Below are 15,011 nucleotides of genomic sequence, written 5' to 3' on the forward strand. Positions count from 1 at the left end.
GCAAAGGGGTGGCCTGGAACTAAAGCATGGAAAGCAAAGGAGTCAATATTCAGAGTAAAAGTCGCTGGATTTGGTTATAGATAGAAAACCTGGCGCTCGAAATACTGCCTCAGCCCGATCACCTTCCGGCACATTTGTGAGTGCACATTTGCACTAGCATTTCTTGCATTTGTATAAATGCATGCACAACTGCAGGTCCATGTCCATAATTGCAATGAATGCAAAGCCGATTGATTGCAGATGCATAAACATGACTAACAAATGCATGCACAATCGCCGGTGCACTTACACAATTACAACACCCTCAGGCACAATTGCAGGTGAACTTCGAGATGTGCATTTGCCACCTGTGCTTGTGCATGTGCATTTTTCACTCTTGGACTCTAGGCCTTATTTTTTCCTCAGTCTTGCCCTTGGATTGTAAGTAACTGGGAGCCCTGTGTCATTATTCAAATTCAGACTCTACCAGTCCTGCCTGGGACGACTCGGTCTCTCCAAGCCCAGGAGGAGCGATTAGCAGTGGGAGAGGCACAGGAACGCCGGCTCTTACAAATGTGCCTGTGAGAGGTTTTGAGGGTGTGAGAGTCGCAGGGAAGGGCGCGGGAGGGAAACCGAGCGCCGCCTCATTTCTGTTTCTGCTCCACTTGCTGTAGGCGCCTCGTGAGGTCGTCAATCCGAACATTCTTCAGGTGGAGCAGGTGTTCCAGCCGCCGCACCTTCATCTGCAGGATCTGAGCAAAGGGAAGCACACGCTGGCTGTGGTGATCGGCCTTTTTTTTAAAGAGAGGGGCCCGAACCAAGCCCTTCGTTCCAGCCCCCTGGGCCTTGCAGGCTGGAGCCAGTTCTGAATTCTGCAGCTTGTGCCCGTCTCTGCCCATTTCCACACGTGTCCTCTTTCTCCTACCTAGCTCTTATCAAGGACTTTTCATCAGTAAACCTCAAAGCACTTTGCAGAGGAGGTCAGTATCATGATCGGGGCAGAGATGAGCTCAAGGTCACCCAGCAGGCCAGTGGCAGAACCAGGACTAGAACCCAGGGTGCCCGAGTCCTGCACTCTACCCACTAGGCTACACTGTTTGTCATGAAAAAGAACGCAACATTTTATGTATATCTCGAGCTTTTTAAGCCAATGGCAAGCTCTTGAGGCTCAACAGGATCTTTGGGGTTGGCAGTAACAACCGTGTCCTTTGGGGCTGGCACTGGCAGTAACGACTGTGTCCTTCTTCCATCCAACATGCAACCAGACCCTCATTTCCACGAGTCCCCAGTAGGTGACACAAGATCAGTTGGATCACCCAGCTCTTGGGTATCAGATACGGTCATAACAACACTCGACCTTCAAAGACCGCCATAAAACGCACCTTCTTCTGCAGAGCTTTGCAAGAATGGCCCAGGCAGGACTTCAGTGTCTTCACCCCCTTGGGACCGTGCCATCACCTGGGGGCTTATGCTTGTCTGAGCTGTTTGGTCTGGGTCTGAACCTGACTGCAGGCTTCTTGGAGCCACGGCTGCATTTCATATGTGAGTACAGAGCCCGTCTGACCAGCAGGCCAGGTGGATGCGCAGGGAGCCCTGCACATGAGCCATGATGGGCTACGGCTTACTGAAATCTTGGCCTTGTCTGCACTAGACTTATTGTCCTACCACTTCCCACCATTGCAAGCCCCAGCACAGCACTCCACAGGGCCCTACCCGCCCCAGCGTTTTAACCACAGTGGGTCTGTCTCCACTGCAATCGGAGTCTGTCTCCACTGCAATCCACTAGCTTTGCTCTAGCTCGCTCACATACCAACAGCAGCCAAGCCCCAGAAGCACGGGTGTCAAGTGGCTAGCCTGCACCAAAGCCCACGCTGCCATAAGAACATAAGAACAGCCAGACTGGGTCAGACCAAAGGTCCATCTAGCCCAGTATCCTGTCTTCCGACAGTGGCCAATGCCAGGTGCCCCAGAGGGAATGAACAGAACAGGGAATCATCAAGTGATTCATCCCCTGTTGCCCATTCCCAGCTCCTGCCCTGGTTTCACTGCTAGTGGTACCCGAACTACATGGGCTGCAGTCACACATCTGAGTGAAGTGTGGACATACCCTGGGTGAGGATTCATGGTTCTTGAACCCAGACCTATGGGGCCCTGGGCAGGCGGCATCACCAGGCAGCCTTGGGAGCATGGACCATGGCTCTGCCTACATCCTGGGAGACCAGTCACTGCAGGAAGTGCTGCCCATGGTAGAAATGACTGGCAGCTTCTCCCGTGAGCTCTCATTTGCCCAGACCTACTATTTAAGCCTGGAGGGAGTAGCAGGAAGTTGTCTGAGCAACAAGGAGGTCTGACTTGCAGCTGAGATAGACCCAGCCTTGTTCCTGACTCCTCGCCCTGACCTCTGGTTCATGGCTATTGATTCTGGCTTGACCCTTGGCTCCAGACCCCAGCTACCAACTCTGGGTCGACCCCTCAAGCCTGACCGCCTACGGCTCCAACCGCTGGACCTGGCCGCCCACACCCCGGTTCCTGGCACCCTGGGTCATCTACGCTTGCGTGGAGCTGTTTAAGATGCTGGCGGCTGGTCTACACGAACGGTCCCACCATTGCGACTAGTGGAGGAGCGGAGTTGGAGGCAGCGAAGGTGGGTCAGTTCAGGAAAGCCAGGCTTGTGCAGTCACCTCCCGGCTTGCTGAGGACTCCCGTCCCCTGGGCATCATGGGAGAATGGGTGTGAAGGAGGGGCGTGGACGAGGAGTGGGTATTCCCTGCCCAGAGGGTGGGGTGGATGAGCTGTGGAGGTGGCTGTGGGCAAAGCCTGGCATACTTTCAGAGGATGCCCTGTCGTTCCACAGACAGCACGCGAATTGTCCTCACCTGGACCGTCTCTTGACAAGCCAGCAGAGCCTGCTCCCTCTCTGCTAACTGAATGCGAAAGCTGGTGTCTCCCGGCAGTGCCTGGGCATAGCCTTGCTGGCCCTTGTTCATCCTGGGGAAAGAAGTAAAAGCCAGAGTGTGGCAGGGTGACAAGCGCAGTGCCTCCTGCTGGTTGGCCAGGGGATTAGCTCTTCCAGCCCAGAGAGCCCTCTGCAGGCTGGTGTCTCGCGTGCCGCTGGCCCTGTGTCCCTCCCTGACCCCGGTGCCCTTCTACCTCAGGGTTCTGTCCCCCGCAGCAACCCACAATCTGGGTCTCCCCACCCAGGGGAACCCCCAACCCTCTATCCCCACCTTGCCTCGGTGGCTACTGCCAGTCTCCATCTAGCCCCCGCTCCCTGGGGCAGACGGCCGTCTGTAAACCCCTCATCATCGGCAAGGGGGGTAGGACCCGCTGCCTCTGGGCTGCCCATCTGCAGCCCCAGTACCCTTTGTGGGCCCTTAACTCAGCCTGCAGCCTGGGGCTTTGCTAGGCTGGAGCTCCCCAGCTCCCTCTGCCCTTCCCCAGCACTGCTCCACCCTGGGTCCCCTCCTCAGCTCCCAGGCAGCCAGGTCCTGCTCTCTCTCTAGGAGCTAGAGAGGGTGTTTTCTGGCTTCTGGCCCACAGCCCTCTTATAAGGGTCAGCTGGGCCCCGATTAAGCTGGCCACAGCTGTGGCTGCTTTCCCAATCAGCCCAGCTTTTCCCAGTCACAGCCCTCTCCAGGGCTGCTTTAACCCCTTCAGGGCCGGAGTGGGGTGACCACCCCGCTACACAGAGATATAAACCTAGGAGGAGAAGAGATTTGCCCACACTGAGCTCCGTCAGGTGGGGGAGGGTCCCCTCTGGCAGGGGTGGGAGCCCCTACATGGGGGCATTTAGAACGAGGCTGGCTGCAGCGCTGGTGACAGGACTGCCCTCCATCAGCTGCCCGCTGGACTAGATGGGCAGCAGTCTCTAAAGGGAAGCAGTGGCTGTGCCATCATCTGGGCATTTCAAACTGGAAGAAACAATAGGCCCCATCTCTCCTTCCGCGGGTCACATTCAGCCTTGGCATCAGAGCGCCCATCTCCCACTGGCCCGAAAGCACCGGGGCTGAGTGAATTGAGGAGCCTGATTCTCCCCTCCCGTGCACTGATGTAATCAGGAGGAACTCCAAAGCCATCAACAGGGTTACACCAGGTGAGGGGAGATTCAGGCTTTGCCTCTCTTACTTACATAAGCCACCCTGGCCCACTGGGAGACGTAAGGGAGGCCAAGGCAGACATCATGTTCCCTCTGCCTTCATCGGGACCTCACAGTTTAACCATTTCAGCGAGTGGCAGCATGGTCCTTGGATGTTTTGCTTTAGGAACGGCCCCTGCTGCCCACTGGGATCTGGGCTGGCAGCAGAGAGGGCTACACACAGCGGCGTGAAGCCGTGGCAGTGCCAGGCCTCTGCAGAGCGGGGGTTAGCCCAAGCAGGTGCCTGCTTCCCCTGCGCCCTTCGTTGTGAGGACACAGAGCGGCTCAGCTGAGACGAGCCCCGGCTGCAGCAAGAAGCAGAAGGGGTGCAGGGCGCTGAGCAGTGCCGGGGGGTCCTGGCACACGCTAAGGGCCCGATCCTCAGCCGGGGTAATTCAGCCTCGCTCTGTGGATAATAGTGGAACTTCGCTGACTTACCCCCGCTGAGGGTCTGGGCCCGTGTGCAAATATGTGACAAACGTATCATGGTGATTTCCTCTCTTTGCTCAGGTGGGCCTTTCCCGGCCATAAACCTCGGGGGCAAAGCTGCCCCAGCCAGGAAGGGTCTGCATTTCACTCCCCTTTGGGGAGTGTTGGATTGACAGCCCTGCAGAGCGGGGGCCTCCATTTTCCCATAGAGCAGTACAGCCCAGGGGGCAGAAGGGCCAGCTACCCACCCCCCCTCATGGAGAATTCCTTGGGAGGGCTCCCAGCCAAGTAACCAGGAAGGGGCTGTAGTTCTAAAGGATCACGCGGGGCTCGTATCAAGAAACACTGTGGTCAGTTTGTGGGGTGATCCCCGGGCAGACTTTACCTTTCCGCTCGTGGGGACTGCTGCACGTAGATCCCTGCGGCATTAGTCTTTGGCTTCGACGAATAGCCTGGGTAACACAAACCATGTCACGTTACAGCCGCACACCAAGCGGCAAGGGCCCAACTATGCCCTCCGGTACCCCGGAGCCTCAGCAGGGGCAGAACTGAGCCTTAGCTGAATACTGGGAAAGTGAGGCCTTAGGACCCTGGGCAGCTTAGACACTGGCCGATTGGCTGGGCGTGGCCAGTGAGTTCTGGCCTCTGGGAGCAGGGTCAGGATAGAACTACTGTCTGGAGCAAGGAACTGCCCCTGTCGCAAGTCCCAGTGACTCCCCCAGGGAGCAGCACAGAGGAGGTGACGCACACAGACACTGGGGTACTTTCCTTGTGTGCCAATCTCACGTCAGGCTCCAGGAGCTCACAGGTATGGGCTGGGAGTCGTAAGGCTTCAGAGGGGCAGCTTTGAATTCCAGTGGGGCTAACAGGAAGGGTCTCACGCTCGAGCCCACTGCGGGAGATGGCACCTTGCTAGCACCATCCATCTGAAAAGCTCACGTACACCCAGTGCTGTCGGTCAGCATTGCCGTTATCCCTGCCTCACCGAGCACGTGGAGCGGGGAAGTGACTGGCAGAGCTGGGTCTGCCCCCAGATCTCCTGGTTTACGGCTTTGTTCTTTAACCCAAGACCGTCCTTCCCTCTCCTGGTCCCCTTAGAAAACGCTCCGAGGACTTGCAGACTGCGGATTCCTAGAGGCCGAGCAGCTGGTGAAGAAGCCACTTGACCTATGAAATCTCTGCAGGTATTTATAGAGCTGCAGCATCGTAATATCTGGACTCTTCAGCAGCGGTAATTAATTGAGCTGGTCTTGCGGTTAAGGCACTGGGCTGGGACTCAGGAGATCCAGCTCAGTTCTTGGCTCTGTCACAGGCCCTGGGTAAGTCACTCAGGCCCAGATCCTCCAAGGTATTTAGGCTCCTGACGCCCATTAATTTCAGTAGACATTAGGAGTCCCTCTGTGTGCATCAGCTTACAGGAGATAATCTTCCCATTCTCCAGCTCCTCGGCTGCTGTGTCTTTGAGTCGACGCTACGTCTGTACAGCACCCAGTACAATGGGGCCTCAAACGCCATCAGCCCTCTAGGTGCTACTGTAATGCAAATCATGTATCTTCCTGACACCCCTGCAATGCAGGACAGTGCATCCCCATTGTACAGGTGGGAAACTGAGGCACGGGGAGACTGAGTGACTTGCCCAGGGTCACAGAGCCGTGTGGCAGGGCTGGAAGCCAGCTCCCCCAGAACACACCTACTGCTCAGAGAGACTCCTGTCACCCCTACCTGTTTCCATATGGCCGTTCTCATGGAGTGCATAGCGTGTGCCCAGCTCCTGCACAGAGAATCAGAGAGAACACAGGGTTCAAGTGAAAATGCCTTGCAATCCACCGTCAGCTTCCTCCTGAGAGAGGCCTGGCAAGGCTTCCATAGGCGGCGAGATGGCAATGATCAGGATGTTGCAGAGATGAGTGGGTCTGAGGGAAGGCAGAAGCCAAGGTGGCACCCAGGAAATGACATGGGCGGAGCAGCTCTGATCCCATCCAGTAGAGGGCAGTGGCGCCCCCCCCAGCCAGTTCTTTGTACAATATCCGATAACAGGTGGGACTGGAACACTTTGGGGGCCTTAGGCTGAAAGCCTTGCACTGCCCCATCAGTGGAAAGAACGAACGAGTCCTTTAGGAAAGCCATTGAGGATGGGGGTCCCTATAAACAGAGCCGCGTGGGGTTTCACAGGTCAGACGGGGCCATTATGACTATTGAGTCTGAGCCAGGGGAAAGGTCCGCACCCAGTGATTTCTGCATCAAGCCCAGCCCTTCTGCTGGAGCTATAGCACAACGTGAAGAAAGACATCCAGCCGGGATTTAAGGCCCTTGAGTGATGGGGAACCCAGCATGTCACTAGGGTAGGTTGCGCCAACAGTTAGTTAGCCTCCTCGTTTACAAACTGTACACCTCATGTCTAGCCGGCATTTGTCTAGCTTCAGCTGCCAACCACGGGGTCTCGTTCTGCTACTGAGAGCCCTCTGCGAACAGAAACCGCTTCCCCAGGAAGGCCTTGCAGGGTTTTGTACAGTTAACTAGAGCTATTGGTCAGAGAAATCTGGTCATCAATTGAAATCCCCCCCCCTTTTTTTTTAAGTCTAATAAAAATAGGTCTGGTCTAGTCTCACTCTGGTTGCTAGGACACCGGTGTCCACACTTCCAAACCGCCACCCCCACTGGCACAAATGGGCCAGCTCACTGCCAGTCTCAGCAGGGAGGAGATGGACTGAACGGGCCCTGGAGACAACACTGCCCTCAGCCCGGGGGTGGGTCCCTCCAGCACAACTTGCCCCTCTAACGCCTGAGCTGTAGCCAGCAGCGCTCACTCGCTGGGGCTGTCAAGCTCCCACTGAAGAGGGGACGAACCGCAGTTGCTGTGATGATAAGACACTAAGTCTATGTGCCTGATTGCAGAGAGTGGCTGTGTGGTGAGGGAGGGAGCGGCCGCAGAGATGCTGCAGTCCGGACAAGCGGTGAGAGAGTTGTCACCTCTGAAACACCAGTGAGTGGAGCTGCCAAGGCAGGGCAATCGCATAATGACTGGTGTATTAGCCATGCACATGGAGCACATTTCACAGCTCCGGCTATGTGTGACGGAGAAGAGAGTCTGGCCCACTCTGTATACTGGTGTCTGCCCTAAGGCCCAGGAGTAAGATCCATCTCTCTCCAGTGCCCCTTCAGTAACCCTTCATTAGCCTTTGCCACTCAGTTTCCTCCTTCCTGTGTATCTATTTCAACATCAGATGTATCAGCTAAATTGTCAGCTCCATAGCATAACACCGGTGCCCTCTGCTGACTCTCCGAGGGATAACAGATATATTGACAAGACCTGCCTCTCACCCTATCCCCAGTCTGGTAGGGTCGGCTGGGGCGCTCTGTTCCTAGCCCTGAACTCTCCGCACTGGCAGCTGGGCTTTCTCTCGACCCTAGTGGTCCGAGTCCGATTACCACACTGCCTGGAGCGCTGCTTGCGTTCAGCTTTTGAGCGATGGTTATTTCTATTTGATTTCCATCACTCGCTTGCCAATAGCACATTTCTGGTGGCAGCCATAGCTGTTTTATTTGCCGCCATTCCCTGTGAGCGGCTCAGAATAATTACAATTGTGCACTTGTTTAATGCCTTCTAGCTGAGGAGCTCAAAGCCCTGTACATACACGGGATGGGGTGTATAAACCACACACAGGTAGACAAAGGGTTAACGGGAGCTGGTGGGCCCAGTTAGCTCTCCCATTTCCACCTGCGGGAGAGAGGGTTCGGCATAATTCATAATCATAATCATAGAATATCAGGGTTGGAAGGGACCTCAGGAGGTCATCTAGTCCAACCCCCTGCTCAAAGCAGGACCAACCCCAACTAAATCATCCCAGCCAGGGCTTTGTCAAGCCGGGCCTTATAAACCTCTAAGACCCAGCTGATTCCCTCAGGGAAGGAGCTCAGAGTAGGAGAAGAAAAGAGCCAGAAAGGGGGAGACATGGGAGTGAGAGACCCAGGAGCAAAGGGGTCTGGGGTCCCTGCTGCCTGGGAAAGGAGCCAGGAGGAAGCTGTAGCAGTGGAGCCCTGTGGTGGGCCCTGCAATGGGAGGTAGCCCTGTATATCAGCGTATGTGACCGGGCTGGCGGGCTGAGTGACTAGAACCAGACCACCCCAGGGCCTGAATGGCCATCGGATGAAGGGGAAGGTCTTGCAATGCCATGAACAGCCACAGGGGAGCGTGCTGACTGGTGAGTCACTATTCTGCAATAAATAAATGAATTAACCCCCACCCACTCACTGGGAGAGTCTAGCCGGCTCATTTTGAAAATGGGGAAACTGAGGCACACAGCACATCTGTGAGCGTCAGGAAGAGAACTCATGCCTCCCAGTCCCTGCGATGACTCCTACACTTCCTGCACTTTAACCATGCTCCTTCTGAATGCAGTTTAATGGCTCTGGGTTTGTAAATTACACCTACTTGTCACAGCCGTAGGCCGAGCTCCAAAGTGCTCACCCAGCATTTGCTCCCAAGGGAGTTTGCCTGAGCAAGGACCTCAGCACATGGCCCATATACACAACAGGATCCTACACAACGTTTGACCATCTGAGCCGCCCGCTGTCCCTCGAGCACCGCTGACCTGATATGTGCCAGACGCCACCTTGCTCTGCTTCTGCTTCTCCTCGATTTTCTGCCGCAGTGGGAGCAGCACCAGCTCCACCACGCCAGGCGTGCACTGTACGATCTTCCGGATCAGATCTTCCGGGATGGAGAAATTCAGCTTGTTCAGCACCTTCCTGCAAGGGCACAAACCGCCCCACGGTGGGGGAATGGTCAAACCACAGTATGGGCACCCGCTCTGCAGAACTGGCTGGAGTTCCTATAATAGTCTCGTGTGGAAGCATCGCTCCTGGACTAAGGGGGCCTGATCCTCAGCCGGGGTATGTGGGTGTAGCTCCCTCAAAAGCAATGTAGTGACACTGATTTACCCCAGCGGAGGACCATGCTCAGCATGCAGAGGAAGGCTGCACAGGACTTGGGGGGAGGTCAGAGAGGTCTGAAGTCCAAGCCACTGTTTGGCGTTGGCAGAGAGTGTGAGAGCAGAGAAGCTGCATGGTTTTGGCAGGTGGGTGTGAGGTCAGAAAGATGCAGAGGAGTGAGAAAATAACAAGGAAACTGAATCACTGTTTTCCCTATGCATCCCCAGCTCCATGGCCTGACTGCCTCAGCACCGTGCTACGTAAGGGGCACTGAGCGCATGTTTACCTGTTGAGATGGCCCCAGTTGGAGAGTTTCTGTTGCGTTGAATTAGCTGGGACATAATTGTGCATTTCCACCATTTTGGGAAAGTAAAATTTCACCACTTCTGCTGCTAGAACTGCATAGGAAAGAAAAAGAGGAATCAGTGACAGTGCTCGGAGAGGTCAGACTGAGCATCACGCCATGATCTGCATAATGAAAACAATCAGACACCTTTATATATATGGATGCTCTGGAAAGATACAGTATAAACCACAGCCAGGACTAGTTATTGTCTCTCAGAGATTCCAGATCTAAGAGGATCAATTCACAAGTGAAATAGAAGGGTTCCTTACCTCATAGCAACTGGGATTCTACTTCAAGAACTTGTCCAAGTGGATCCCACTCTGGAGCAGACCAGCCCCATGCAGGCAGTGCACACAGTGGTAGATTAGCCACTGGGCCAACGGGGCCTGTGCCCAGGGGCCCCAGCCTATATGGGGGCGCTGGAAAAAAATCTGCCGCCAGATTTTTGCGGGGGCAGAAAGGAGCAAACGGGTTGCGGACTGCACTGGGGGGGCGGAATGGGGCAGGACTGTGGGTGGGACAGGGGTGGGGCTGTGGGGAGGAAGAGGCAGAACAGGGTAGGGCCGTGGGCGGGGCTGCAGGTGGAAGGGGCAAAACGGGAGCAGGACTGCAAGCGGAAGCGGTGGGGAGGGGCCACTCACTTGCTCTGGCCCAGGGCCCTAGGAAACCTTAATCTTTCTCTGAGTGCACACGTGGGACTCGTGCACTTCAGCAGTGAGAGCCACTTGGACCAATACACAAAGAAGAATTCATCTCTTCTAACCAGCAACCCTGCAAACTTGCCCTGGGATCAGAGAGGCATCCAGGTTATTTCCCTTTCATGCATCATCCCCAGCAGTAAACAGTGTTACCAACCCCACACAGTCAAAAATCATAAGCCAGACCCTGAAAAAATTGTGAGATTGGCTTTAAAAAATCAGAAGATTTTAAAAATTAATAAATGTTGGCTCTTTATTTGCCTTGGGTTTTGTTTTTGTTTTTTTTTTTTTCTTTAGTTCTCATGTTTTCAAGCTTTTTTCTGTAACCAAGAGAGCTAGAGACCTACTTTCCTCTTTTTGAAATGGAAGCTGAAGTTCTCACATAGTCAGCTGACTTCAGCCACTGGGGCTTTAAGGAAAACATGAAATATGAGAGTTGCAATAAGTGTGCAAAAGTTGGCAACACCACCTGGTTCTGTTGGCCAAAATTGACCTGTAGTAACACCTGTGCAGCCCCTCTCTTTAGGCGTTGTGGGCAGCTGGCATACATTGAGCCTGCTGTCCCTTATCGCAAGGGTTTGGCCAGATGGCTCCAGGATTGGGGGGCACAGAGGAGACTTAAATCCACCTTTGCAAATAATCCTGAGTTGTGCTGTAAGCAGTCTGGACATAGAGACTAGGAATTTGTCCGCAGTCTCTCACTCACGCACCTCTTTCTTAGTAACCCTAGAGCAATATTATTTTAATTTAGTTTTCCTCTCTGTGAATATTGCTTGATTTTTTTTTAAAATAAACAGAAACTTGTTTTTTAACCAGAGGGTGAAACTGACATTTACCAACCAGTGCAAACCTTACGCACTCCCCCCGCATTCCCCCCAACCCCATCTATCTGCAAATGATAGAGGAGCCTGTCTGTGGTGTTCAGAGCTGGATCCAAACTCTCCCAAAGTTCACTGCATCCCAAGGGTGGATGTGGCCAGTTATAGAAAGAGGGGTCAGCTGTCAAGATCCGAATTGTGTCTAGACTCCCCCAGAGCACTGGCTATTTGGATTCAGGATCCCAGGTCGGTCCCATTACAGCAGAGTCTGGATCCAGGTCTGGACTCCGCCAGAGCTCAGGGTATTTCGATCCAGGATCCCAGGTCGGTCCCACTGCATTCAGGGCTCAAGCACTCCAGTCTGGATCTGGGTCTGGGCTCTCCTTGAGCTCAGGGAATTTGATCGGGATCCATTCCTGGGTCACTCCTAGGCCTCAAGCTGTGGAGTCTGGATCCCGGCCGGACTGCGGCCAGCTCCAGGAGTTTGGGATTTGGCTCCCCCAACCTCCGTCGCTGAAGTCCCGGGTGATGTTCTTCTTGGGGCGGGACAGGGGGATGGCATCCACCCAGCTGTAGAGCTCCTGCAGGCTCTCCTCGTCCAGCTCCCCGTTCGCCATCTGCTCGGCCGCCAGTCGGGCCCAGGCCAGGCCTCTACGCCCCCACGCCTGCGGGGCACGGCCAAGCTCGCCCCTGGCTCTGCCTGCCTGCAGGGCTGGAGGCAGCCATATTGTTTTCCTAGCACCATGGCAACGGCCAGCTAGAAAGGGACACTCAAGGGATTCTGGGAGGTGTAGTCCTCTGCATCCTGAAGAGGCTGGGGGACAACTGTTGCCAGGCAACGAGCTCGCCTAGCAACACAGCAGCGAGCCTGGGAGGCGCCTTAAAGGGGCGCAGCATGCGAGCAGCGCTGAAATGGTGCAGCCGATAACCGGTGCACGGGTCTGGGGGATGAATTAATATTATTATTTGCACCCCGGCAGCACTGCCAATTGCTACCGCCAGCCGCCCACGATCAGGGGTTCTGCTCGGAGCCCCAGCTCTGGCGTGAGCCAAGAATTGCCACGGTCCTGGAACAAAGAGGCTGGGCTGGGGTGTGCGACGGGCCGGGGCCTAGCGATTCAGGGCCTGGAAACTCCCAGGGACAACGCTGCGACCCACAAAGGGCCACGCTAGCCTTGTCCCTCTGGGCCGGTGGCTATTCCAGTGTGATGAACGCACAGCGTCGCTGTGGGGGGAGACACTGCAGCCTCACGACCCTGGTCCTGGTCCCCCAGCCCCAGTTGGTCTTTCATTAGCGATCCACCGCGGAACAGCTTCACCGGGAGAGATTGGATGAGCCCTACATCAGAATAGCTCAGGGGTTGGAGCACTGTCCTGAGAGGCGGGGGACCGCTCTTCAAACCCTTTCTCCCGGCTGGCCGAGAGAGGGGAAATTGAACCTGGGTCTCCTGCATCCCAGGTGAGTGCTCTAACTGCCGGGCTAAAAGGTAGGGTGACCAGATGTCTCATTTTTATAAGGACAGTCCTGATTTTGGGGACTTTTTCTTACATGGGTGCCTATTACCCCCCACCCCCTGTCCTGATTTTTTCACAGTTGCTATCTGGTCACCTTACTAAAAGGTATAAGGTGGGCACCTCCCCCATCTCCTCCTCTGGCCAGATTTGAATGGGACTTGATGCCTCTGAGCACGGACCAGGTCTGCCTGTGACTGACCTGGACACCCGAATGTCTACCTTTCTCTGATTCCTAGGTCGCTCTGGAGCTCCCGTGGGAGATAGGGGGCCCACCCAATGCCTGGTGGGAGGCAGCAGAACTCATGCCCGAAGTCAGAAACAGGGGTGGTGAGAACTCTGAAAACCTAGGCACCGAGTGAATTTGGGTTTGACAAGAGTTTTGTGGATCACAGAGGAGCCAAAACTGGGACTTAGGTGCCTCAGGCCAGGGTTTAGGTGCCTAAGTACATTTGTGGATCCCACCCTGTATCTAGCCCTGTTGGTTGTGGACAAACACTTTACAATGTGAGCCCTAAAGTCTCCGAACATACGGCAAATAAAAAGGCCCCACATGTATTATTTTTAATATCTCATGATTTTTGAACACTTAGGGTTAGCAATACTGCAGCTCTAGTCTCTGGCTGATCAGGGCCCCTTGTGCTGGGCACTGGACATACACCCAGTGAGAGACAGCCCCTGTCCTGAAGAATTTACAGTCTGATTATTATTTCTAGCTACAAGGTGCTACCGCCATCCCTGATTGCAAAACCCATAGTTACCAGGCTCTGATGTATGTGGCTGACCCTCTGAAGTGCTGTTAATTGTCAGCTTGGCTGCTGAGAGTGTGTGAAGAAGCAGAATCAAAAACAGGAGGTTTTAAATGAATAGTAAAATGTTTGGTTAGCTGGTCATTCCCTCCTTCCCCCACTGATACGCCCCTCTGTTGTTCTGGCTGAGAATGGGAGCAAGGTAGCTGATATAAATGATCTTCTCTTACTATTTCTGGGGTCATGCAGAAGCAGGAAGTACCTGAAATTCTACAGAGACTGGATTACAGTCCATTTAACCTGCTGGTCATCTGTCTGCTGCCTCAATTTCCCTCTTAGGCTCCCGTCCCCATATATGCCTGCAGACTCTGTTTGTTACTGCAATATATGTAATAATAAAGGTAGCTTGTGCCCCCAAATGAGGTTTGTGTCTGTAAAGTTATAATCCATCTTGACTGGTTACAATCCAAATGTAAAGTTAACTGGGTTTTGCTATTGAAAAAAGGGCTTTTTCTCCAAGCCCAGTATTAATAGAAATGCTGCCCTTTCTCTCAAAGTCCTTGAGAATAAGTGTTTTGTTTGGATTGACACATTCCCCCTAAAGTGTTTGCAACCCAAAGAGCTATTTATAGGTATGTCTATGCTAGTTATCACTGTCATGTCTGAACTCCTCACAAATATGAATGCATTTATCTCTGCACCACCACTGTGAAGTACAGAACCAGCATTATCTCCACTTTACAGAAGCTCACGCTCAGAGAGATCAAGTGGCCTTTCCCAGAGTGATCTAAGGAGTCCATGGCAAAGCCAGAGAGAACAGTTTTTCTGATTCCCAGTTTTGTTTCTGAACTATCAGATTAACCTTGGGCTGATCCAGGAACAGTGAAGCTGATCCCAAACTGACCAGAAACAAAGTGAAACTAACTGGAGTTTCTCTTCATTTCCCCAATCAGAGAGGATTTTACAAGAAACAAACAGCACAAAAGTAGGTGCTGCTATTCATTTCTTTAATACTTTTAATTTCAGTGCCAATTTTGCAGAGCACAAATTCCAGAAGTAGTCACACAGTCCTTGCAGTTTATAACCTAAACGATGCTTAAAGGCATATTTGATTTTTTAAAATACAATTTGATTTTAATAAAATAAATAATAACACAGGTAAGGCCATTTAATGTTTAAAATGCCAGTATTAGCCTGGAAATTCACCTCAAAGTAGGGTTGCCAACCCTCCCGGTTTCGCCCGGAGTCTCCCGGAATCGGGCTCTCTCTCCCAGAGGCTACTGAAGCCAAACCGGGAGATTTTAGGCCACTAAAAGTCCGGCGGTGCAGCGGGGCTAAGGCAGGCTCCCTGCTTGCTCTGACCCCGCGCCACTCCCGGAAGTGCCCCCTGGCCAGAGGCCACACCCCTCACCC

The 15,011-nt window shown here is 53.8% G+C and overlaps 1 protein-coding gene across 1 annotated transcript; it reads right to left on the bottom strand.

The window, feature by feature from the left end:
- Positions 1 to 358: 358 nt before the first annotated feature.
- SPEF1 (sperm flagellar 1) lies at positions 359 to 11,954 on the bottom strand. The gene is made up of 9 exons (XM_024216436.2): positions 11,843 to 11,954; positions 9,762 to 9,873; positions 9,129 to 9,292; positions 6,769 to 6,807; positions 5,053 to 5,075; positions 3,805 to 3,829; positions 3,741 to 3,754; positions 2,856 to 2,957; positions 359 to 731 (listed from the first exon to the last, which is right to left on the bottom strand). The coding sequence occupies exons 1-9, from the start codon at positions 11,952 to 11,954 to the stop codon at positions 624 to 626; spliced, it is 699 nt and encodes a 232-aa protein (XP_024072204.1). The 3' UTR covers positions 359 to 623.
- Positions 11,955 to 15,011: the final 3,057 nt, after the last annotated feature.

The sequence above is a fragment of the Terrapene carolina genome, unplaced genomic scaffold, assembly GCF_002925995.2.
Source record: "Terrapene carolina triunguis isolate 2854851 unplaced genomic scaffold, T_m_triunguis-2.0 Scaffold633, whole genome shotgun sequence".
Taxonomy (NCBI): Eukaryota; Metazoa; Chordata; order Testudines; family Emydidae; genus Terrapene; species Terrapene triunguis.